The sequence below is a fragment of the Rhea americana genome, unplaced genomic scaffold (assembly GCF_003343005.1).
Source record: "Rhea americana isolate MKP2758 unplaced genomic scaffold, rheAme1 scaffold_147, whole genome shotgun sequence".
Lineage (NCBI taxonomy): Eukaryota > Metazoa > Chordata > Aves > Rheiformes > Rheidae > Rhea > Rhea americana.
This window is the reverse complement of record NW_028185561.1, coordinates 1,075,556-1,100,145: the sequence shown is the minus strand read 5'-3', so window position 1 is coordinate 1,100,145 and position 24,590 is coordinate 1,075,556. Positions and strand designations below refer to the sequence as shown.

At 38.6% G+C, this 24,590-nt stretch overlaps 2 protein-coding genes across 2 annotated transcripts in view; one reads left to right on the top strand and one right to left on the bottom strand.

Annotated features, from left to right (window-relative positions):
• Positions 1-6: 6 nt before the first annotated feature.
• Positions 7-11,486, top strand: PGM3 (phosphoglucomutase 3). Its single transcript, XM_085299195.1, has 12 exons — positions 7-327; positions 962-1,146; positions 1,586-1,653; positions 1,958-2,091; positions 2,258-2,459; positions 4,929-5,086; positions 6,117-6,200; positions 6,971-7,069; positions 7,241-7,357; positions 8,071-8,193; positions 9,634-9,807; positions 10,476-11,486. Exons 1-12 carry the CDS (start codon positions 124-126, stop codon positions 10,560-10,562), a joined length of 1,635 nt encoding a protein of 544 aa, XP_085155321.1. The 5' UTR covers positions 7-123; the 3' UTR covers positions 10,563-11,486.
• Positions 11,487-11,632: 146 nt separating this feature from the next.
• Positions 11,633-24,590, bottom strand: part of DOP1A (DOP1 leucine zipper like protein A) — a 61,924-nt gene continuing 48,966 nt past the window's right edge. The window contains exons 27-37 of the mRNA XM_085299233.1: positions 24,129-24,208; positions 23,427-23,536; positions 23,111-23,260; positions 22,550-22,611; positions 21,843-21,995; positions 20,437-20,573; positions 18,946-19,001; positions 17,901-18,065; positions 16,288-16,417; positions 14,446-14,505; positions 11,633-12,249 (exon numbers count right to left, since the gene is read on the bottom strand). Coding sequence (XP_085155359.1) covers positions 11,944-12,249; positions 14,446-14,505; positions 16,288-16,417; positions 17,901-18,065; positions 18,946-19,001; positions 20,437-20,573; positions 21,843-21,995; positions 22,550-22,611; positions 23,111-23,260; positions 23,427-23,536; positions 24,129-24,208 — 1,409 coding nt within the window. The 3' untranslated portion in view covers positions 11,633-11,943. The remainder of the gene's footprint in view (positions 12,250-14,445; positions 14,506-16,287; positions 16,418-17,900; positions 18,066-18,945; positions 19,002-20,436; positions 20,574-21,842; positions 21,996-22,549; positions 22,612-23,110; positions 23,261-23,426; positions 23,537-24,128; positions 24,209-24,590) is intronic.

Here is a 24,590-nt window from a genome sequence, read left to right as displayed (position 1 = left end):
TGAGCGGCGTTTGCGCTGACCCTGGGYTGAGAGACCCGCGGGCTTCCCAGTGAAGTAACCACAAAACGCGCTGCGTTGGCGGCGCTCCGCTCCCTGGCAGCTGTACTCCTTCACTTTTCAGAGATGGATTTCGCAGATATTAAAACCCCCTCCGCGTTACACCCTAAGCCTGCTGGGCTCGCTCTTCAGTACGGCACCGCCGGGTTTCGCACCAAGGCAGAGCGGCTCGATCATGTCATGTTCCGCATGGGCTTGCTGGCCGTCCTCAGGTCCAGAGCCACCGGCTCCACCATTGGCGTCATGGTCACCGCATCTCACAATCCTGAAGTAAGAGCAACCTTTATTATTTTAAATAAGGAAGTAGTTGTGATCAGTCTGGTGGAGCCAAAGCTCTTCAGAACAGTAGGAACAGAAAGTACCCAGAGACYAGATCTTGCAAGCTCATACACTTTGTGCAGGCGTGTGTGCAGACTACTCCCTGCAAATACTATTGCTTGCATTTTTGAAGTTGCTTTTTTTTCTATACAGTACTGCCGTTTTATCTCATTTGGAAAAGTAAACACTGCAGTGTAGGGATTTTTGTAAGGTTGGCAAGCTAAAAGCATCCTTAAGGTGAACCTTTTATCAAAATCTGTTAATTAAAAAAAAAAAAGTGGTTAAAATAAGACAATAAGGCTTCTGCTGCTGTTGGGATATTACAGGTTATGGGATCTCCCATTATTTCATTTTAATGTGAAATAAATTCCATAGCAAAATGATAACGAGAGGGGCGGGTGACTTAATACGCTGATCACATTACTTGTTTGGGTTTGATGCAGGTTTGGTAGCTAAGCCATTTCTTCCCAGAAGTGCTCTAAGTTTGAAGAAATTAGTTAATCCATATGTTTTGATTGTCTTCAAAGAGATTTAGTTTAGTGTCCATGTCTTAGGCTTAGTACATTTTATTCTGTTTTCTTCTAAGGAAGATAATGGTGTAAAGCTGATTGATCCTCATGGTGAAATGTTGCATCCTTTATGGGAGGAATATGCTACACAGCTAGCAAATGCAGAGGAACAAGAATTACAGAAAGTAATGACTGAAATCTGTCAAAAGGAAGCAGTGAACCTGCACAAAGATGCTTTGGTTTTTATTGGTAGAGACACCAGGTAATTGCAAAATAYTGTAGATACATGTTGCTTTTATTGAGGTGCCAAGGTTTTGTTCATGGTGTTATTGGATTTTAGCTCTCCACAACCAGATTAAACATTTTTACACCTAGTCTGGTACCTGTTAAAGTAATTATTCAAGTCTGAAAATGTTCTTTTCAATAAAAACATTTTTTCCCAGTGTTCTTACTACAGTAGCTTCCCTGATAATTATGAAAACTTTTGGCCTGCATTCTGAACTAGATGCTTGAGTGGAGTTTTTTTGGGGGTGGGTGGGGGTGGGTGTCACATCAATGTGTTTAGAAGTTTACTTGTCTTCGCAGTTCTCTGAGGCAGTGTTTTTCAGCTTTTCTTTTAGTAGGACCCTACAATATAAAGACAGTCATCCTCCACATGTACTTCCTTCCAAAGTCCATAAAGTGTTTTCTTTTTTTTCTAGACCAAGCAGCAAGAAACTTTCCCAGTCAGTAATAGATGGTATCTCCATTCTAGGTGGACAATACCATGGTATGTTGAGCTTTCAGTTCCAGTTTGATTTTATATTTTTGTGTAAACATGAATTACTTATGTAGATCTAACACAGTAGCCCAGATACCATTTCTGTTTTTGCTTTTAGCAGTCTTTTTTTCAGGGTAGTTATATTGTTTAATGCAGGGTGGTGGTACTTTCCATAACAGAGCTTGAAAATTTTAATATGGTTTCTTGTGCTGCATTTTTCTGTTTGCTGTAGAGTAGCAAATATTATAAGACCCTAAGGAAGAATGAATTTAGAACTATATTTCTGAATATTGTGCCTTTTATTATGTGTTAGATTATGGTCTGGTGACAACACCACAACTACATTACATGGTCTGCTGTCAAAACACCCAAGGACAGTATGGGAGAGCAACGCTGGAAGGTTATTACCAGAAACTATCCAAAGCTTTTGTAGAACTGATCAAACAGGTGAATACTGTTAATTGTTGTTTTTGTGCAAATGTACAAAATGTTTATTATCAGTTTGTTAGCCTAAAACAGGTCSAAAGTTTTGAATTCAGCATGTCTGTAGGTGTGGTGAGAGAATTTATGGTTTCACTAGAATATATGTTCACTTTCTGCYTTCTTCCCTTAGGCTAATTTTCCCAGCTCTGGAGATAGTCAGAGGCATCTGAAGGTTGATTGTGCCAATGGAATAGGAGCCCAGAAACTAATGGAGATGGCATGCTACTTTCCAAAGGAAGTACTAATTCACCTATATAATGATGGAACCAAGGAGAAGCTCAATCACTTATGTGGTGCAGATTATGTAAAAGTTCGTCAGAAACCACCTAGGGGTATGTAGTCAGTAATTCTGTATCTTTAACCTCCTCTTCAGATCTGAAAGTACAGGGTGTAGCAATGGCACAACATTGTCAGATTAGGTGAATTCCCTGATGTCTTACTAAGTGATTATATGAGTGGTTCTGCTTGCAAAATGGAAAAAGAGAATCCTACAACTGTTTTTGGCAGAACCTTAGAAAAAAAAATATATATATATATATATATATAGACTAATATGTTAGTCTACATTGTTTGGAGGACTACAGTGTGTCTCTAACTGGCTGAAATATATTTGACAGTCTGGTCTGAATGCTCTTGGCAGAGCCCAAACATTGGCAAGGACTAACTAATTTTTACCTCTTTGTATTATCAAGAAACATTTAAGTTTTGGGCTGGCCTTGCATGCACTTTTTCAGGCTCCTGAGGAACAGCTGGGATAAATAGCACCCTTGTACCAGCAAACGGACTAATTTACAGGAGTCAGTGAAAAAATGACTTGAACCATATTCCTGGAAAATGCATAAAATAAAATCCCCGAACTGGGAGAGYGAGCTAGTTTGAGTACTAGATCATTACTAAACTGGGTTCTCTGTTAGGACAACTGCATGCCCCCTGCAACTGTTAGCTAAAGTTGAACACCAAGCTACGGTTGCGTTTCTCTTTTGCCATGCTGCTTGCTTACTGGAAAAATGCTGAAAAAGAAATGGCACAGTGGCAATCCCTGCTGGGAATGGATGCTCATGTATTGTATCTAGATTCTGGTTTGAAGGAGGAGTGACAGAAGACTCCTTTCTCATTTCTGCGCAGGGTTGTGTTCTGAAAAGAAAAYACGATTTCATAATCAGTCACTGAAATAAATTAGCTGACTTCTCTGAAGTRTGGTGACAGCTCCCAATTTAAAATCCAAATTTAAAATTGTGAGTCTTAACCTCTTGAAACTTGTAATTGTCATTAACTCACATTTCAGCTTGAATATCTCATAGGCAGTAGGAAGTGTTAGCCATACCTCCCTAATTGCRTTTGAACTGTATCATTGTGGATGTGCAGGAGAAGGAAGAGGGAAATATTGGGGCATTTTCTATGCTCTGAAGGACAAAAGATGTCAGCAGTGTGGGCATTACCCAGTTTTCCTTTTCCTGTCTCCTGGCTGTGTGCTAAAACATGCTTCTCCAACAAGCAGCTGCAGGGTGAAGTATATCCTTCGGTACTCCATGATGAGTTCCTGAAGGCCTCTCAGATCAGCCCAGGAGGTAGTCAGCTGCACAGTTTCTGAGAAAGGAACTGTGAGGTTAAYACAAGGAACAATCTTGGCCAGGACTTTGGAGAAAAGCAAAATTTACCTTAAGAAAAGACCAGATCATTTTTGTGTGGCACCGCTGTGTCAGATGGTGACTGCTTCCTAGTTGTTTCCGTGTTAGTGTGAAGCAGTTTTGAATAGTACCAGAAGAAGTTTTGAGGCAGGTTCTGGCTCACACATTATATACATGGTTGCATACATTAAATATCAAATAAACTAAACATGAGGTGTTTTATAATCAGCAGATCCGCTTGTATATGTTTTGTACAGCTCTGAGATATTGTGATGATGGTTGCTGTACAGTGGAGATTGTGGTGATGGTAGGATTTTTTTTGCCATGTCTTGCCACTTTGATGATGATGCCACTGATGTGGGTATGCATGCTTGTCTGTTAAGAGAGCGAGTCTTGTGCGTGAAAAGCAAAGGGGAGGCACAGGCTAGCAGGTGGGAATGGGTTAAAATTAAAACAGGTCTAAAATATATTTTGAAGAAAAAGTTCTTGATGCAAGAGAAAAATGCTTAATTGACATGTATTTTGGAGGGTGAGATGGATGATGAGATGACACCAGGAGCATACAGTGGATTTGCCACTTGTCAGGAAATGCAGGTGATTGTTGCTCTGTGCCCAGAGGCGTGCCCGAAGCTGCAGCCTGTGCTCAGAGGTGCTGCAGGGAAGGGCTAAAGTCAGCAAGTTGCTGCCTCAGACTCCCTGTGCAAACATCCGCTTGCTCTGCCCTGTTGTGGAGAAAGGCAATTGGCTGCCATCCRCAGGTGATGTGGCTCCTGCAGTTAACTCAATGGTGACTATGAGGGGTGTGGATGTTTTTCTTTCACGATTTTGTTCTCCTGCCATAACCGATGTTCAGCATTTCTGTCCAAAGTTTACTAAGATGTTACTACATGCTGTAGTTCTGGGATTGATTTTCATATACACCTCATGAGAAGGTGTAGCACAACAAATCTTGCATTTTTGAGTTCACTGTATTTTTTTTTGAAATGAGTATGTATTTTGCATTTGCCATTCTGTACAGCCTCCTTGTTGTTTCACTCGAGGCGATGTCTTGCCTTTTGARCGTTACTTTTGTATGCGTCTGCACAGAACTAATTTCTGCATGTGGTCCACACTGGAATTAAACATTTTGTATCTTTTTCTGTYTCTAATTTGCATTTATTAATTGTGCACTAGGGCTAGACATGAAGCCTAATGAGAGATGCTGCTCACTTGATGGAGATGGAGATAGAATTGTTTATTACTATAAGGACCCAACTGACAATTTTCACCTAATCGATGGAGATAAAATAGCAACTTTAATTAGTATATTCCTTAAAGAACTTCTTGTCAAGGTAACTTTAACATATGAAATGAATGTTGATATTTTAATTTGGCAAAGTGTAACATACTCTAGAGAAGCTCTGTGTTTCTGTATATATGATCTTTTCAGATCTGACTAAAGTGAACCTGAAGTTTAGAAAGAGATCATTTCTGTTCCTCACTGGTATGCCAAAAATGTTGCTTTTATAAAGGAGTAACTTACATGCTCTAAATAAAAATCTGAGCAGTGAAATCTTAACCTTGAAGCTTTTCTTAGTGAAAGAGAACTTTTTCCAGTTTTCATGTACAGTGTAGTGTTATACCATTTCCTTTGTTTTGGTACCTTTCATTAAGTACTTAAGTTCTTAACTCAGCTTTTCTGCGAAGCTTTATGAACATGGAACAATTCATTCGTCTGAGAACTTGTTTGTGATGATCCTGTAGTTTATATGTTGTCATGGCGTCTTCTATAACTAATTATTTGCAGCATACCATCCTCTCCCCCTTCCAGGGATATAGAAAAAARCCTTTCTTTTTCAGAAGCCTTCCTAGATGTTGTTGGTGTCTGTAAGACTAAACCTAAATAAGTTATACAGGTTCTGGTTTCTGTGATAGTGGTTTGTTTCTTACACAGTGATGAAAATGCTGGCCARTGAGAATGTGCTTACCACCAGCCTCTGCTTGCTTTGTTCTAGAAGCTTCAAATTTGTTGCTTTTGAATATGGCCCTATGTATGAATATGGCTCCATGTGTCTGGTCAATGCACTGAGCTTGCTGAATCTGAAGAATGGTGAGGAGAGCCTAAGAAGGTGACTGGATGGAGAGCTGCTTCAAGCCAGCCACTAAAAATGTGATATACAAACATGTAGATGGAATTTGTTATCCTAAATATATAAGYGTTTGGTCTATGAGCTAGTACCTTCCTCTGATGCCCAGGACTTTGTGCCTGTAGGAGAATGTAGTTTAGTCTTACACACCACTGAATAATTCTGATTTATTTTTCTATGTATCCCACTCCTCTGTGTGTGTCAGACAGTAAAGCACACTTCTTGGTTTGTTCAGGTGGAACAGACTTTAAAGATGGCAGTGGTACAGACAGCATATGCCAATGGGAGTTCAACACGCTTTCTTGAGGAAACAATTAAGGTATATTCCAGTCTCTTCCTGGTAGYTTTCTGCAAATGCTGTTTAGTGTAAAGAGTGTTTCATTTTTTAATAAATGCTGTTACAGTGCAATTACTAGGAGTCCAATTGAGTCCAATTATATTATTGATTCTTTCAAATCTGTACTAGTTACTAAATTCTTGGTGGTAAAGGAGACCCATAGGAGCAAAGTTCAAAAAGTTCTAGCCAGATTTTACTGATTAAAAAAAAATAGGCAAAAGTTAAACAAAATTCTCTGTTACTTCTGGAATTGCAGAAGTTTAGGGCTTTGCAAAGAAGTGAGTCAGTAAAGGCTCTTTGATACATTGAGACTTCATTTTTGCAACAGGCTGAATRTTGTTTGCTATTGAAATGTGGTTGGCTGTTGGCAAAAACTGAGCTGAGGTATTTCAGTTTGGCTAGAAAACTGTTATGTTCCCTGAAACCATTAAATAAGTGGTAGTTTTCATGGAGTGCGTGTGTATGTGCATCTGTGTGATTTTTTTTTTATTTATTTTGTTTTTTAAATCAGCCTTTATGTCCATTTGAAGAAATKAAAAACCTCTTTTAAATCCAAGCTGCAGAAGCAGTGGATAATTTGAGCTCTGGGAAATCAGTAGTTGTGAAACACAGTTTGGTTAGTAACTGTCCACTTGGGTTGCTAAGTTCCTGGCACTTTCTGAATTACTGTGTTTTTTAATTATTACCTCACCTGCTGTTACCAGCCACCTGTGACTGAYTGTGTATTTTCTGTGTATATCTTTGGGTTGTAGATACCTGTTCACTGTGTCAAAACAGGAGTGAAACACCTACATCACAAGGCCCAGGAGTTTGATGTTGGTGTGTACTTTGAGGCAAACGGACATGGCACAGTAAGTATGTGTGTGTAACATGCAAGAATTGCAGTCAACGTGTACAAAAATATAATCAAATTACCCAGAGTGGTGTTTGTTTTTTGTTTTTTTTTTTTCCTCCTCATTGTTGCGTGTGTCTCAGTTCTTGATATGTGTTGATGATGACAAGCTCTGACCTTTTTGTTCTAGGTAGTATTTAGTAAAGCTGCTGAAACTAAAATAAGACAACTGGCAAAAGAGGAAAAAGATGATGAAAGAAGAGAAGCAGCAAAGATGCTTGAAAACATGATTGACCTGATTAATCAGGTAAAAGCTGAGAGAAGCAAGTCAGTATGTTGACAGGCATGGGCTAACCCTGTTTAGTAGAACCTGTGAGGCTGCTGCCAGGGACCACTGGAGTAGGAAGCAATGAAAGGGAAAGAGAAAAAGGGCACATCAGTGCCAGTTTTAYTGAGAAAGATGCTTTCTACATGAATGAATGTAGAATACCTTTATCTGGTATAGCCTTTTGGGTTCAGAACAAATAAAAGAGGAAATTGGATGGCATTAAAATAGTGATAATATGCGACTTAGTTCAGTAAAAAGTAATCTTTCCACTAATGCTTTTTACTAACCTTTGTGAAGGAAGGAGGGGAGATATTCCAGTGGCCATGTCCGCACTGCGTGGGAATCCCAGTGTTAGCGTTAGCACAGACATTATTCCTCAGGAGTAGTGCCAAATCAAATGTCACAGGTCAGCTTCAAGCAGCCTGACCCCTGAACAAAGATGATGTGCTAGTCCTTATCAGAAAAGGTGATGACTAGCACTTGCCTTGGCAGAACTGTACAATTATGCTGTTTGTTGTAACAGTTATGTGACTCTTCTGCTGTACTGTAGTGAGAACAACCCCCTGCCTGCAGCAAGTCAGCCTGGCTTCATTTTCACTCTCTTCAGGTGGAAGCTTACTGATGAGATCATGCCTACRTTTCTTCACTGTTGACTTCACCATTTTATTTCTCCTCTCTGCCCCCATTAATAGACAGTTGGCGATGCTATCTCAGACATGCTGGTTATTGAAGCAATCCTGGCTTTGAAAGGTCTTACTGTGCAACAGTGGGATGCCATCTACTCCGACCTTCCAAATCGGCTACTCACAGTTCAGGTTAGTGCATGTCAGTACTCGGTGCTGGCTCAGGTTACGGCAGTGTCGTACAGCCCTCCTCTAGAATAGTAGAATAGCTTCTCTCCCTCCCTCCCTCTCCCTTGCTCCCTCCTCTTTCTCCTGGTCTGTTTGTTGGTCTTCAAAAAAAAAAAAAATTATTTTTGGGCTTAAGAGGCCCCATTGGAATAAGCTGCACARTGCAAAGAGAAAAGATTGGAATTTCACTTGGAGTAAAAAAAATGTGACAAACATATGATGAAATAACAACTGTGTTTTAAATGGAAAAGCCCTAAYAAAAATTGAGATGGGAAAGTGGCTTGTTATTTTGAATTTACAGTGAGTGCAAATTAACATCAGTGGTTATATACAGTAGTGCTATTGTTCATAGATACCTTCTGTCTCACAGTCTCTCTGGTGATGAGGGGGTTTGTTAACATTGCCTCTGAAACTTTTTCTTAAATTTACTTATGCTTTTCACACAAAGGAACAAGCAGATTGAATGATTAGGACTTCAAGCCCACAACAGGGACGCAGAACTCTGTAACTCAGCAGGTGCCTTTTGGTATGGAAAACAAAAATTGGAAGGTTTTTTTTCTGATAGTCTCAAAACCTGGYGGGCTGAGAAGAACTCTAAATGCTAGGGAGAGGATTGCAGCATTGCTGCAACTTTTCTTTCAGACCTGCAACCGGGATGTGTTTCTTGAAGATGCACACTAGATGGATAAACAAACTCCTAYGGAGAAAAAATATAAGTGCTTACATTTCACTTTTGCCTGTGTTTAAARGGATCAGAGTATTAGTTTGACTGACATAGGTTCAAGTCTCTTTGTTCTAGCTAAAGTCTGAACTCTACTGTTCTATTTTTCAGAGGCCCCTAACTCCTAAGCTGGATGAATTTTTCTTGGTATTCAACTTCTTACAAATTAAATATAAATTAAGTACTCAAGCTGTCATGTTTTTTTCCTTGTATTTGGCAATATTCAAAAGACCTGCAGGTCTGAGGAGAGAGACTGCCATGTGGTAGCATTCTGTTAGATTTAAGGACACAGTAGGGAAGCTCTTGGGTCTAAATTAACCAGAGCAGAGCATGTAAGCATGTAAGCATTCTGATCTACTGGGAGAAGTTTGGAGGCTAACCAAGGAGGCATGGTCAGCCTGGCAGTTGAGCCCCCCGGTCCCAGAGCTGACCCTCGTTCCAGATTAAGTGGCTGAATCCTATCAAGACTTGCTTAATACATGATGAGCAGTAGCTTTGCAGGAGTCTTAAGGATCCCAAAATCTTTTGAGTTAAGCAGGCAGCTCTCAAGCTGAGGTCTTGCTCAAGATAATGCAGTGCATCAAAAACTGAAGCAGTTCAGTCTGTCTCATCTGTTGTTTTCTTCTGCTCTCATTGTACAGCTACAGCACAGCAGTAAGTTAAATCTATTTCTGATGTTGTAGGTTGCAGACCGGCAAGTTATTGGCACAACAGATGCAGAAAGGCGTGTGGTTACACCTCCAGGRCTACAAGAGCAAATTGATGCCCTTGTGAAGAAGTACAAGTCGTCACGAGCATTTGTCCGTCCATCAGGAACAGAAGATACAGTTAGAATATATGCTGAAGCAGACAAACAGGTCAGAACTGAAACAGCAGGTCTATAAGGGGGAATGTGGTTAAGTTCTGCAAWTTTTCAGATTAGCATTGGATGTAGGCGGGAGAAGTATGTTGATATATTAGTTGTTTAATCAAATGTAACCATTCCTAAATTTGGAAAAAAGTTACTTAAAGTTAGTGATCACAAAAAATCTCTTAGGATTTTATAAACAAAATCCTRTTTTTAATGTTTGCCTGTAAAAGTTTTTTATATTTATATTTATTTATATTGTATATATATGCCTTATTTATAAAGGCATATCTGACACTAAAGGATTTTGAAAAGACAATCAACCTTCTGAGTACTCAAGATTTAAAAAAAAGAAAGCAAGTTACTGAGGCAGTCAGTAACTGCATGATTTCTTAAGGGCAGAATCAAAAATAAACTTTGTCTGGAATTAAGAGTTAGTCCATATGTAAGCTTAAAGCTGTCACCAAAATCAATGGTTCTGCTCTTCCCATGTCACACTCTACTATCCCTTCTTCTAGCCAGCAAGACACTGGCAGAAGATACCTGAAGATGACAGAGCAAGATAGGGAACATGCATTAACAAGAAAGCTCTTACCTTACTACTGCATATATCATCTAAATTCATATTTGTGAAGGTATTTGCAACAAAATGTAACTAACTTTTAAAATATCTTGTAGGAGAATGCTGATGCCCTTGCCCATGAAGTAAGCCTGGCTGTTTACCATCTTGCTGGCGGAGTAGGAACACCACCCGAGCCTGTATAACAACAGATATAACTGCAGTTAAAGTTCCTAACTTGACTTATTCAATATTACTTTACCATTTGTTAGTGTGTACATATCAAACCATTCTTGACTGATTGTAAAAGGGATTAATCAGGACTGAGCACAATATTTTTCTCCCTATTATTTCTTACTTGTTGGTAACTTACCATTTAATAATATGCTCTTGCTCCTGGCTCTTCCCCCTCCTCGTTTGCCTAACTTCTAAAGTTGAACGGAGCTAGATGCAAGCAAATGTGTGCCTTGAGTGTCACTTCTTGACAGACAGTGGCCTGGTCCTGTCCAGAAGGGAGGCTACAACTCCAGTCTTCTAAGCATGAAGACTCATCTTCTCTACTAGCAATAATCTGATTATTATTAACCCTTCCCCTAACAGCGCATTACAAGGGAGATTAGCCACCCCAGATTAGGGTTTGGGCTAGTGCAGAGGCTCCATTGAAGCTTAAGGCCTTGCTGCTATCAAGTGTACTGCCTGCAGTACACTTGCAGTAGCTGTGCGTAACTCTAGCTCTGTTGCAACTGTGCTTACAGTAGCTTAACACAGMTTTACTACTGCAGAACCATCACTTTCAGTATTGCCACAGCAACGCCATCCTCTATGGGCAAACATCATCATCACTCAGCAGCCATATAGGTTAGTTCACAGAGAACACTATAGTGAAAAACACCATTTGAAAACAAACAGCATATTATTGCAATATCTTCATTAGAAAAATTGTTTTTATGAAATTATGTATGATGTGAAATGTATACATGAAATCATGACAATGCTATTAAAGCATTTCTCATAGTTTTTAAGATGGAGGGGGACAGAGACAAGTTTGTGATACCCCCCTCCCCACCAGTTTGAAGGAGCTGGCCTAATAGGCTGTAATATTTTAAATATATACGTATTACAAATCCATACGTTTCAGTTGTGGCTATCTACCTCTGGCAAAGGTTTTTTTTTTTTTTCATTTTAGTTCTATATTAATTCCTGGTATGATGGCATTTTCCAGATTGCCAAATAACTGTAAGTAAGTTCCAGTAAGTCAAAACCCAGACAACAAAAATAAACTGGAAACAAATTGAAAAAAAATGTGCACCATGTATTGTTTTTTTTTTTAAGACAGACCTCAAGACAACAAAAACAAGTGTACTGTAAATAGTAGGCACCATAATCAATATGAGCCACCAATATTTAAACTTGATTCAGGCCACATCCAGAACTCTTCTCTTATTTACAAATATTTAAATTAAATACAACATTAAGTAAGTATTTCATTACATACAAAGTAAGAAAAGAATACTATACAACTTGGAAAGATACAGTATTTCATTTAAATAGTTACATTACATATAAGATGAATGGTACCATTTTAGCTCATGTTTTTATGACACCTTCAAGAAAATCCTTCTCAACCATCTCTTCAATTTTTTGCCTTGCTTTGCTGGAGAATGTCTTGAGATTCTCCATTTTTATGTCCTTATTGGGAAAAGAGTTGGGGTAAAGGACAGGGCTCCCTGAGTGTCCAGCACATCTGCTTGTGACTTTGCTGTTAAAAACTTGGCTCAGTACATTAAAGAAAGGTAAAAGCTGCTCAATGCTGCGAACAGTGTAGATGGTTAGAAGTAAGTGACCCGGTTCCCAGCTTAACATTTTCCCTGAGCTCTCCTCCTCTGGGTTTTTCTGTAAATAGAGAGAAACATGAAACAATACAGGACAGAACATAAAAAGTACAGGTACAAACAAAACAGACCGTAATATGCCCAGCAGGTATTTTTCCATAGTCCATAGAATAGTCTTAACAAAACGTGCACCTACTAGAAAACAGCTTTTGCAGCAGAGCTCCTGCTCCTGTCCCCTGCCATGCTTTGTTGTGTGGTGGCAGTGGCCAGGATGACACAGGCTGGACTAAAGTGAAAGCTGTGCCCAGCTGCCAGCAGATGCTGCAGTCCGCCACCTCAGCCTGGCGCTGGCCCAAAGCAAGCCAGGCCTCGCAGCATGTGTCAGGCCCTGGCACTGCTGCGCTGCTCGACACAGCTGCTCCTGCTGCCACGTCCCACTGGCTAATGAAGACACAGCCAAAGTTGATGTTACTCCCAGCACTGCAGCTGCTTGGAAAAGTCGTGTGCTGGCTAAGTTGCTTTCTAAAGCAGGCCAATTTTTGATAGCAACATTCATGTTTCACCCTACTGCCAGCATCAGTGTTGATAAATAAAACCTAAAAGAAGTTAGAATAGAGACTGAATATCTTCACTTTGAACTAGAGTGTTGAGTTTTCAGAAGGACGAAGACATGGCTATTAACGCCCACGAAGGCTCTGAGCAGACATTGGTTTTCACAAAGGAAAGCAGTTCAAGTAGTCATCATGGGTTCCCTCCAAGCCTTGGTTACACACCTCCCACCTATGGGGGGAATWTCAAGGGAGAGATTTCTGGAACCCCACCAGTGAAGGCAGCAGTCACATACGAGGGAGTGCTTACAGGGAGTCTGTCAGYATGCTCGTATAACCGTATGTAGAGTTAACTTAAATATCTGTACGCTAAAACATCYGAGCACTAATACCCTGCTGCTTACACGACAGTCAACTTTATTTCCTTTTTTTAACTCAAAAATCATATTCAAATCTACAAAATAAGATAACATCAAACTAGAAACTCCTTCTTTGGACTATGATTGATGTTAGGTTAGTATAGGAGAGTTAAATGCCATGAAGTAGAGGTCCAACAATACTGTTTTTTTTTATTCCAGGAGGAAAAAGGGAAGCACCAGTGAGAGCCACATCCTGCTCTGCCTCTGCGYAGCGCCTCACCCCACTGCTCCTGCAATGCATCTGCTGGGGAAGGGGCCAAGAAGAGCTCCCGAGAATCCCCCACGCTGCATGGCTGTGGTTGCAGGCAGAGCAGGTGTTTTAAGGAAAAGAGAATGAAGGGAAATAAAAAAATACCAATGGGAGGAGAGTGTAAAGGAAAGGTTTTTGACTGTGCAGCCTTTGAGCAAAGAGGTTTATTCAGGGAATCACTTTTTTTTTTTACAAAAACCATTTTGCCCTTTAAGTGAAAGAAACTGTCTTTTCCAATTCGGGAGCCCTCATGATATCTGTTTCATAAAAAGTGATTAGATTAGTATTTTATTTTGGTTCTGTTTGGCTCCCCATCATGGGAGATGACTATTCTAGTTGTACCATTTATTCCCTACAAAGTTCCAAGAAACAAAAGGCTACCTAATAAACTGGAACAATACAAACACTGCATTCCATGATAGAAAGAGTTGATGCCTACTTTAAAAAAGGTTTTTAATTTTAAAACTTTCTCCTTTAAAACTTTCAAAATTAACTCACTTTGGACTGGATTCACAGAAGAAAGAATTTATAGTACTGATTCTCATTCCACCACTTTGTATAACCCAGTGATGAACACAGAGTAGTGGCAGCATACACCAAGTGTTAGTGCTACCAAGAAGCCAGCTAGATGGGGTCTGTGTACCAATACCAATTCTCTTGCTCTTAAGTGAGCAAYGAAATACAATCCGTCCAAGCCATTTCCTCACAGCAGTAGCTTGGAAAACACAACTGATCTGTCAGATACTTAAACAGGTAATTTAACAGAGACCACATTAGGGACTGTGTGTGGCAAAATTTGTTATAATTCTAGAATGATTTATGGTGATAATTCCTTTTGAACTATTTTTTGGTAATCTATTTGATGTAGGAAACTAAGTTAAAAATATGGGAACCTGTGATTCCCACAATCTCTCAACTTTGTCCTAAAAAGACTCATCTCTCTGTCACTTCTCACTGAAGGCTAGATACTACCAGGGCTGCAAGGTGATAGTATTATGGTAAGTTCGTTTCAAAACTCAAGCATCAAAGGCCACCCTCACCTGATGCTTGGCCATCTCCAATCCCTCCAAAACCATCGTCTTAAAGTCCTCCTGTTTGTCCTGTGGAAGGAAAGAGGAGAACTTTCAGACTGCATTTCAYATATCAAAATAATACTTTGCCATGAAGGCTGTGCAGTTAGTTTGTTGGGTGCTATTTTTTCAGCAAAAAAATCATCCATCCCAAAGAATCCATTATCCAGAATCATCACACTGGAGCTAGTGGGGCCAAGACACTATTAGACAATAATAGCACTGACAGTTTGTTCTTCTGTTTATTGCCAGCAGTGTCAAAGGAAGTTTAAAGCACATTTCTTTCAGAGAACAAATACCATACTGTGCGTGTCTGAGTATTAGTCACAGTCAGAGTGCCCTGAAGTACAATTAAGGTCAACTGAAACATTTTGCTCAGAAATAGTATTTTCTAAGAGAAGCACACAGCTACATACAACAGTATTCTCCTCTGCACAAAAAGGAAATGGCCTGGACACCAGTATTCATTACCTCATTTTTATCTCATCCTCATATCCCCAGTTTTGGTTCAAAACGTGCAACTGCTGCCTTGACTACAGGGTTTCAGAAATTCTGGAAGTTTTGTATTTCCCTGAAGCATATTGTGGAAACCCTCCCTTCACGCCTATACCTCAGCATATAGTACTTACCAGCATGTATATTTTATAATTGATGCAGAGACATTATTTGGAGTGTGATAACTTTCTAACAGGTATAGAACACAACAGAAAGCATCAGGGTCAGAGGCTACATCTGATTAGCAGCCTGTTAAAACTTGTTACCCCTTTTACATGTTGTTAGGAGAAGAACATTTTCATCTTATTTTCAAAGACAGTAACATGAAAACTGTAGATATGCATCAAATACTTGTTTTATTCCCTAAAGCTGCAAGCCTTTGCTAACTAGTTTAGGTCCATCTGCAGCTAAGTTATCACTAAACTTTATGTCACTTGCGTGTCAGTAGTGTTTTTTTTTTTTTTTTTTAATCTAACGAAAACATTTCTCCCATATGACTGAGTCCCTCTTTCCCTGGCCCAGCCAGGCAGCCTTTGCCAGTGAGCCAAAGTGCCTGCCTGGAAGAGTCTGTCCTCGCAGAAGGAGCAGCAAAGTATCCCTTTTCATTTTTCTTTCTTTATGGCAGCAGAAAAGTGCTCTCTGGGACAGGGTTTGGTCAGCTTTCATCAGCTCATCAGGCCTCCACCCCTAACCAAACAAGGGTTTTGACAATATCTCACATACCAACATAATGAGGCCTCTAATTCCACTCCTAGTTTACAAATTATACAGCCCATTTCCCACCAGAATTGTTTCTACTGCTCCCTGCTTCTCCCTTTCATTCCCACTGCCTCAGGGCAGGAAACAGCCCTCCCTGGCTCTGCACAGTTTCAAAACTCTTGTGATTCTGTGGTTCTCTCATTTATGGAAAGGCAACACTGTTTTCTAAATAATTAAATGAGGTTAATAGGAACAAAAATGTTTTTCTACCCCAAAAGATAATTATACTAGTAGCTACATAAATGATTTGAAATCTGACCATCTGAAATGATTTTTGCATCAAAATGTATTAGACTTTGAGGCACATTCTACTCTTTACTCAAATAAGTGTTTTTTAATTGGATACTCCAAAGCCACTGAGCAGAGTCATCTTCTTCATACCTGCATGTGTTTTTTGCCCAGTGCTGACCTGAGGCTACTCCAGTGGAAATCTCCCACTCTAGATAACCTCCTTTCCATTTTCCATCAAAACAAAACCAAACACAAACAAAAAAGTGCTGCAAGTTACTGAACGCAAAAGTTTTCAGTGCAAAGGGAAACTGGAAGAAAGTGACATACCTTCGCTCTTTTTCGCAGCAGTTTTGCTAGACGTACCACATATGGTTTAAATTCTCTTTGATGAGTGCCCTGTCTTCGTACCTCCAAGCCTGAATCATCTGATGCTTCTGGAATAAAAGCCCAACGATACCTGCCATGAGATAGCATAAGCAGACATTATCCTTACTGAACATGYACACTTTTCTGCTAGATCTAAGAGTATGACAGGATGAGGTAGTTGAACTAAATTTTAAAGAAATAAGRAAAAGAAACCTTGTCAAGATAGAATAGGAAAGCCATATTCTGGAAAGGAAGAGATAACATGGTTGAGAAAAGGAGCATTTGTATACCAAAAGCAAGAAGGGGCAGAGAAGCTAAAAGTAGCAGCATTCACATCTCTATTGTGTACAAGGGAACTGAAAGTAATTCTGAATTATAAAACATGCAAGTTACCTAAAACATTTTGCTGCACAAGTGCAGTGTTTACTATAACACATCAAATGTTCTCAATATACTCTGTTGATAACAGAGGCTTTTTATCTATATTTTATCTATTCAAGTGCCAGTAGGCTCAGATGGACCTTTCCCCTCTGCTTCCCCTCGCTACACTGTAAAGATTGGTTAGTTGCATCATACACTACAAAGGGAATCAAAGTTTCTTTCCTTAATGATTCAGTCCAAGCTGCRGTGAGAACATCATAAGAAGAGAGAGTGATTCTGCATGACTACAGTCTTTGCAGAAATACACACTAATGACTATGGAGAAATATTTTAATAAAACCAATTTGGCTAATAATGAGAAGCAGAACAGCATGGAAAATTTAATGAGAATTGCGAATGAACTCCCCAAATCAAAAAACATTCAAGATTAGTTTTGTATTTCAGAGTACTACAGGGCACGAACTGACACAGTGTGTGCAAACTCTCTCCTCCCTACATGAGAATCTTCTGAGTAACAGGAAAATTAGAGTTGACCAAACGTCTACAGATCTGTGCCAGGGCAGTAGCGCTTAGCTGGTCACTACTGTGCAATGTAACAGAAGAGATGAGATATGTTGTTCTGTCCTGTGCTGCCTCTTGTTTCTGGGGTCTCCAGTAAATGCAAAGCCAGTTGCTTTGCAYTGATTTTTTGCAACAGAACAGGACTGCTGAGGGAAAATAGCTTGCAGACAGAAACAACTACTGACCAAGAATAATCTATGCCTCCTTCACAAGCAGGTTTGTTGACACGTCTTCCAGTCAAATAAGGCAGGAATATTTTAARTGAAGTCATATTGAGATTATACAGTCTTCTGATCTGATGCTTTAGTCATTGAGATACATGGGTGTATTTTGGGTTCCTGGACATTACTGCAACTAAATTCATTAAAAATAAAATAAATCATTACTATTCCTGATTAGCTCACAACTGTGGAGAACCTCCAGTCACATGCTGAACAAAAACAGCTTAAAACTCATCTGCAGCCTAGCATCATTTGCTCTGGGGACTGCATTGACACAGGAAGGGAATACCTTGTGGGCTACTTTGGGATGAAAGCCAGAAAGAGAAAGGAAAACAAAGATTTTAAACACTAGAGTTTTACCAAAAAACAGTTAAGCATCCCAAAACCTAAATTACAGCCTCTTTTACTTACATCTGAAATTGAGGAAGGTTTTCAGATGGTAATGCTAGGGCCAAATCCAGAAATTTGCAAGCAGACAGGTACAGGTTCAACCACCTCTGGCTATTGTAGGATGTGGAGAAACCATTGCCCCCTGTGTATGTTGTCTCCAGACCAGCAACAGATGGGCCAGAAGTTCTAAAATAAAGTATAGAGGGCAGGTGAGTCATAATGGCTTTCTGCTGTTTTGGGAAGATCCTCTTTCTGCATTTGCCTTTATAAACATAAAACTCTTTATTAACCAGTTAATTCTGATTCCATAAATCAAAATAGAACATTGCAAATCTTTGCTATGCTTGCAGTTTATGTTTAAATGCATTACGCTGCATCTGATCCCCATCAGTCATCAAAATTAAGAGCAAGTCCTACCTTGCAAGTCATGGGGATTTTACTGTATCTTAGGGAAAGAATCTCCAAAAGAATAAAGAGAAACTAAGTAAAAATGACAGACAGAACTTGGGCATCCAACTCCTAATTCTTTTGCAAAATCTGCTTCTTCTGTTAGAATTGACTGAAATTGAATCATACTGTGTAAAGAGTGGATGGGACGGAAACAGATAATGAAACTAGAAAAAACCTTAACTCATCCTCATGCCTTTATAACACTGGAAGAAATAAAATTTTTATTAGATTTTTTTTGTAAATWCTCTGTCAACCTTATTAAAATATTCATATGATACAAAAAAGCTGTAAGGTCATACTACACACATTTTAGTTACAAAAGTAGTATCATTTTAGTCAGCAAGACTAGGACTGTAGAAAGTAATGTACCTCTATTGCATGATTTTAAGTAAGGTGATAGTAGTATTTTTTTGTTTGTTTGTTTTGCCTTTCAAGAAGAATAATCTGAACAGTATGTCCTTGGTCAGACTGGAATACTCTGCTTCTCCTTTTATTTTGAACTTGAAAATTTTTTGAAGACAAATTATTTTAAAAATAATTCAGCTGTCCATCAGCATGTCAGAAGATTGCAGATCATTATCAAGTTAAACAGGCAGGAAATTCAGTTTAAGTTTACCTGGAAATGTCTTCATCGGCAGTTAGCTCCTGTTCCATCAATAGAAACACTTGTACCTGAAAATCAAATGCTGTATTTTAATACCATTTTTTTACATACTGTGATGTAAAATTCTGTAGGAAAGTCTGGGGAATAAGCCTTAGAAGAACTGCTTTTTGGAGCTTTTTCCATTCATGGATGATGAAACAACTCACTGAACTACGAATGGTCCCTGACATCCTGGAACTCCTTCAACTCATATATATAGCTCAAGTAGTGCAGGGGCCACATAAGCTGGCTATTTGATGGCCAGAAAAGCTCTCACAGGCCAATCCCTTCCACTACCCAGAAAGAGGACCCAAAGAACACTAACACTAAAAGGAAACTAGATAACTAATAATATAAAGGAACAGTCAAGTTCAAGCGTGAGCCCCTGGAGATGACAAAGTCTTGTCCACTGAAAGTAGTTCCTAGACTGCTGTAACTTGCATCAGTGCCAGCAGACAGCAGAAGAATCAGGGTGCCATGCTGCTCTCAGCTCTGAGCAGATCTTAGTAGAATGGGATTCCTAATATTTATGCCATTGACAGGCTCAAGTTTAAATAAGCCTATTGCCAGTTTTTAAAATACTTTATGTAGCTTCTTTCCTTCTGTTGCTTAGATTAATGGTTAACAAAGGCCTAACTTAGCCTCCAGCAGATAAAATAATAATAAAAAAATCACAGCAGTGATTCTACTTGGCATTTTAGGTTAACCAGTCCCTTAGGAATTACTTGGCTAACAGGCTAAACTGACTACAAGATGAACCAGCCACYCCCCTCCATACTCATTCCCAAAGCAACACCAAAACTGAAACCCAGATGATTGCAAAGAGTCAACCCCAGACACTCCATAGGTAGCAGTTCTGAAAACAGGTGTTATCGTGTCTTGCTACGACAGAGTGACCTAAGAATTAAAAACAAAGCCAGGTATCGGGCCTTTTATACATCTAACTACTAAATTTCAGCAACAGTGTGGCAGGAATTACGACCAATTGCCAATGCAACATGGAGTCTGTCTCCCTCTTTATGCAAGTTCTCATCCTCATTGCTGGAGGAGGAGGGCTAAATAACCAGGAAAGCAGCAACAGGAGAAAGTGAGCAAGAACAGTGAGGGAGCACAAATAGCTGGAAGGGTACACGTACCCTATTGAATTGGTAAGTAGGAATAAGTAGGGAACACTGTGACAAAATGCAAACTCAATTCAGGAGACACCTGAATAGATTAAACAGCGTAAGTCAACAATTTTTCTATCGGTTAAAAAAAAAAAAAAAAAAAAAAAGACACCAGGACTGAAAATACAACTGAAAATACATCAGCATTCAATTTAAACTGTGTCCACTGTACATTTAATCATACACAGTGCATCTATAACCAATTTTGTATCAGTAACAGTTTTTCTTAAAAGCATTCAGCAGTTGTGTCTCAAATTTGCAAAAGTCTTCCAAGTCAGGAATACTAACGTCAACTCACCAGTTCAGTGATCATAGTAGGCCAAAGTGAAGTAAGGTGCTGTGGAGACATTCTTAAAAGCAATACTCTGAAAAACAGGAACACTTGGGAATGAAGAGTGGGCACCTGTGGCAAACGAAGACTTTCTACCAGCCTTTCTGAAAGAAAAAAGTGAACAACAATTCCTCAGTTCAAAATAATTCCAACTAGGATCTTCTCTTTCCCTTCATTTATCCTCAAAACTTTTTTCTTTAATATCTGTCATGCTAATATTTCAGTACTTTGTTACAGTTTATTGATTCTGTCAACACACAAAACAACCACTTTCACTAAGCAATGAACAAAAACAAAAATCTCAAAACAAAACAAATACACATTTTGATCAAAGCTCTCTATATTAATAAAATATTGCATCTGAGAGTTTTCCTTATCTTATGGAGAATTTCACTCCATTTCAGAAAGCGGATGTTAGCAGATTTCAAAATATATGATAACAGCTCATATACCCAACATTAATATTATTAAAAGGCTGCATCATCACAGCATATGAAAGGCTGCATCACATGGCATATCACACAGGGACAATCTCCTCTTAGTTAATCATAACCATCATTAAGCATTCAACACAGAGGCAGATATATAAAGAAATTTTTCATTCAAACCAGCACATGCACTTCGTAGTTCAGACCAGTAAAACCAACTGGTATCTTGAACACTGTAAACTCAGCTACTGACTGACTGGGAAAAGAACCTCAAAGAATAAATCCTACAACAAATGAAACAAGAAAGATAATGCAATTGACCTTTTATATGAAGGAAGAGACCAAAGCATCCATCTTGGTAACACCAAGAGACAACCCACTTAGAAGAAAGTGCCCTAACCATCTGCATCTTAGAAAAAAGAAAGAAACAAACATATCTCATTCCCAATCACTTAATGAAATGAGTCAGCTGGAAGAGATGTGCTTCAGTGATAATTAGGACAGACAAACAGAGGAGCAGAAATTGTAGGAAGAATTTAAAAACCTCTTCAAGGTCAGCCTTTGTATTTATCCCCATTTCAACACTCAAGATATAAGTACCTATTATGTCAAAAAGCACCCAAGAACACCAATCAAGGTACAAAATGACAAATCAGTGAAACAATCTAGCTAAATGTCAACTGGAAACTGGGAAATCCAGGTATTTTGCAACCATTTAAGAGTCAAAATGTTCCCACTAAAATCAGCAGAAACTTGGCATTCAGTTATGGAAATTGAATCACACAAATATTTCAGAGGACAGATTTACCTGTTGTTATCCAGAAATTTCTCTCACAGATGGCACGTAGCACTGACCAAAACGCTAGAACTTTGTCATAAAAAAATTCCTCAGCCACAATCAGTTTCAAGAGAAAGAATTCCATTAAGGGACACGTTTTTACCGACCTTGTATGTCTGGAAGGTATTTCTGGTACTGGTCTATTTCACTACTGAAGATCGCGAAGGCCAGTCTCTTCAGGAGCAGAGCTCGCTGCTCCAGCTCTGCCTCCCGATTAGCAAAGAGATTGAGGGAACTGCTCTGAGCCACGGCCACTCGTGCTGAAAGAGAAAATGAGTAGCGCTGAGAGGAACTTCAAATTTCTCTTCTGTTTCACCTTCAGGCATAAATAATTCTTACTTTTGTTGGATTAATGCAATTCAAAAACATCCACTAAGAAAATACCCTTGCCATTTGTATTTGTAACCACATTGATTTAAAAATATATATTGAAAGAAAGTTCTTAGATATACACAATCCCTCTGGCTTTTTGTTTGTTTGTTTTAAATATAGTTTGCATGCACAGATGGTCAGAAGCTTTGGTTGTGCAGAATCAATTTTTCCTTAAGCAGAGTTAGTGTCAAAGATCTAAAAAAAAAATACCCTCTGGTTAATAAAATCTGTTGTATAAACAAAAATCACTGTGGGCCAGGATGGTCTCAAATTCCCTCACTTCAAATGATTTTACTTATGAATCTCAAGAAAAAAAATAGTTGAAAAAAACCATATCCATTCTGTCTGAATTATCCAGAGTTGAACAAAAGTTTAAGATCTTCATTTTCTGTTTTTTATGTTTCCCTTGGAGAAAAGTTACCACTACATCAATAATACTTACTCATCAAATCTCTGAATGTGGTTTTGTCATGTGTCATCAAATTATCCATAATAGTTCTCCAACTAAAAGAGGAAGATTGTACACAAATTAGAAAAGGAAGAAATCCTTATAGGAGACTTTCTGCTCTTTTAACTAAACTATCTTTCATTTGCTAAAACTTCTTACCTAATCTCTTTGTTATATAGGTATCATTTCATCAGTACAGTTTGATTGATTTGTACCTATGCAATGCTTAGGAATTTTGTTCATCTTATTAAAAATATATATTTTTAAAATAAATCTGAAGTTGAAAAATGTACTTGTACATAGAAATTAATATTAGGTGTGGTGTATACTATATATATATATATATATATATATATATATATACACACACACATACAAGAAGTGTATATAATATTCTTTGTGCAGTAATTTAAAATACAAAACACTCCTCTTTTCTTCTCTCAACAGAGAGATATCTTGGGAAATTTTGCTCCATATTACATATCTTCACGTGTAAGAGTATACATACATAAAACTCATAACAGCCACCAACACAAGCAAGAAGAAAAGTCTTACTGGTTAACACAAGAAGCATCCATTTGGAAGAAACTGGAATCCATAAAGAGATCAAATGCTTCCTTTTTCCATGCTCTCCTTGTATACTGATATCCACTAAGACTGCTTAATAACTGAACACAGGCTCGATAGCTGGATGCATTGTGAGCACTAAACAAAATAAAGTCAACATAAGGTAATTTTAAACAGTTGCTTTATAAGAAGGTTTCAATAGATAATTCAATCCCTATCCTATCTGATTCAACTGAAGTGTTAGATACACCAAATTTCAATCAACTATAAAGATCTACATAAATTGAATAAATTGTAAAGATACCTGTGATTACGGAGGTAGGGAACAACATAGTGCATAATATTTACAAGCAAAGGAATAACTCTCTCTTTTTCATCGCTGTAGAAAACCATATCCAAGAGATGAGCCAAAACCTATAAAAAGTGAGGAAAAAACGTTTTCGCTCACTCCCAAGCTACTTTATGCTTACCACAAGCAATTTTTTTTTGTATAGTGTTTTGCACTGAATGTTCAAGTTCACAATGGACGCAGTCAAATTCCAGGTACTATATAAAATCCAAAGTATAAACATACCTTCATTTTTAAAGGGAACTTAGGTAAAAACACAAAAGTATAAATTCTTGGTCAAAGCATTCTACAGAATAAGCTACAAAAAAAACCCAAAAAACAAAAAAAACAAAAAAACAAAAAAAAAACCCCACACACCGAAGACTGACTGTGATGAGCAGCAGAAAATAACACATACCACAAACAGCACAAAGTTTGTCACCAAAAACATTCTCTATACTATACATCTGAAAAGGCACAACCTACTTTGCATCCATCTCGCCAAATCTTTTTAAACTGTTTAATTAGTTCTATACATTGTTATATGACAGGAACCCCTATCTTTTTACATCAATGTTTCAAGTCAAATATCTTTCCTCAAACATTCAGCCCAAAGCTTTTTGCAATTATAAAAGATTATTAAAAATCAGTATTTAGTACAGCTGAGGAGACATTTACCTCAGAAAGTAAGGTTAATGCATGGACACTATAGACTGATGGAGTTATGTTTGAAGTTTCCATTGCTGGAGACAACATATCTAAACAAAAAAACAAAAAAAAAAAGTCTGAAATTAATTTTCTTAAGCCATTATTTACTTTACAAGCATATTTCAATAGYGTGTATTTTGAAGCTGCAAAGACTCTGTCAGATATACTGCATAAGATACAAATACCTGAACATAGAATCATAGAATTATAGAATCAGTAACGTTGGAAGGGACCTCTGGAGGTCATCTAGTCCAACCTCCCTGCTCAAGCAGGGTCACCTAGGGCATGGTAGACAGGGTTGCATCCAGGCGGGCCTTGAAGATCTCCAGAGAAGGAGACTCCACAACCTCTCTGGGCAACCTGTGCCAGTGCTCTGCCACTCTCACAGGGAAGAAATTCCCCCTCACGCTCAGGCGGAACTTCCTGTGCTTC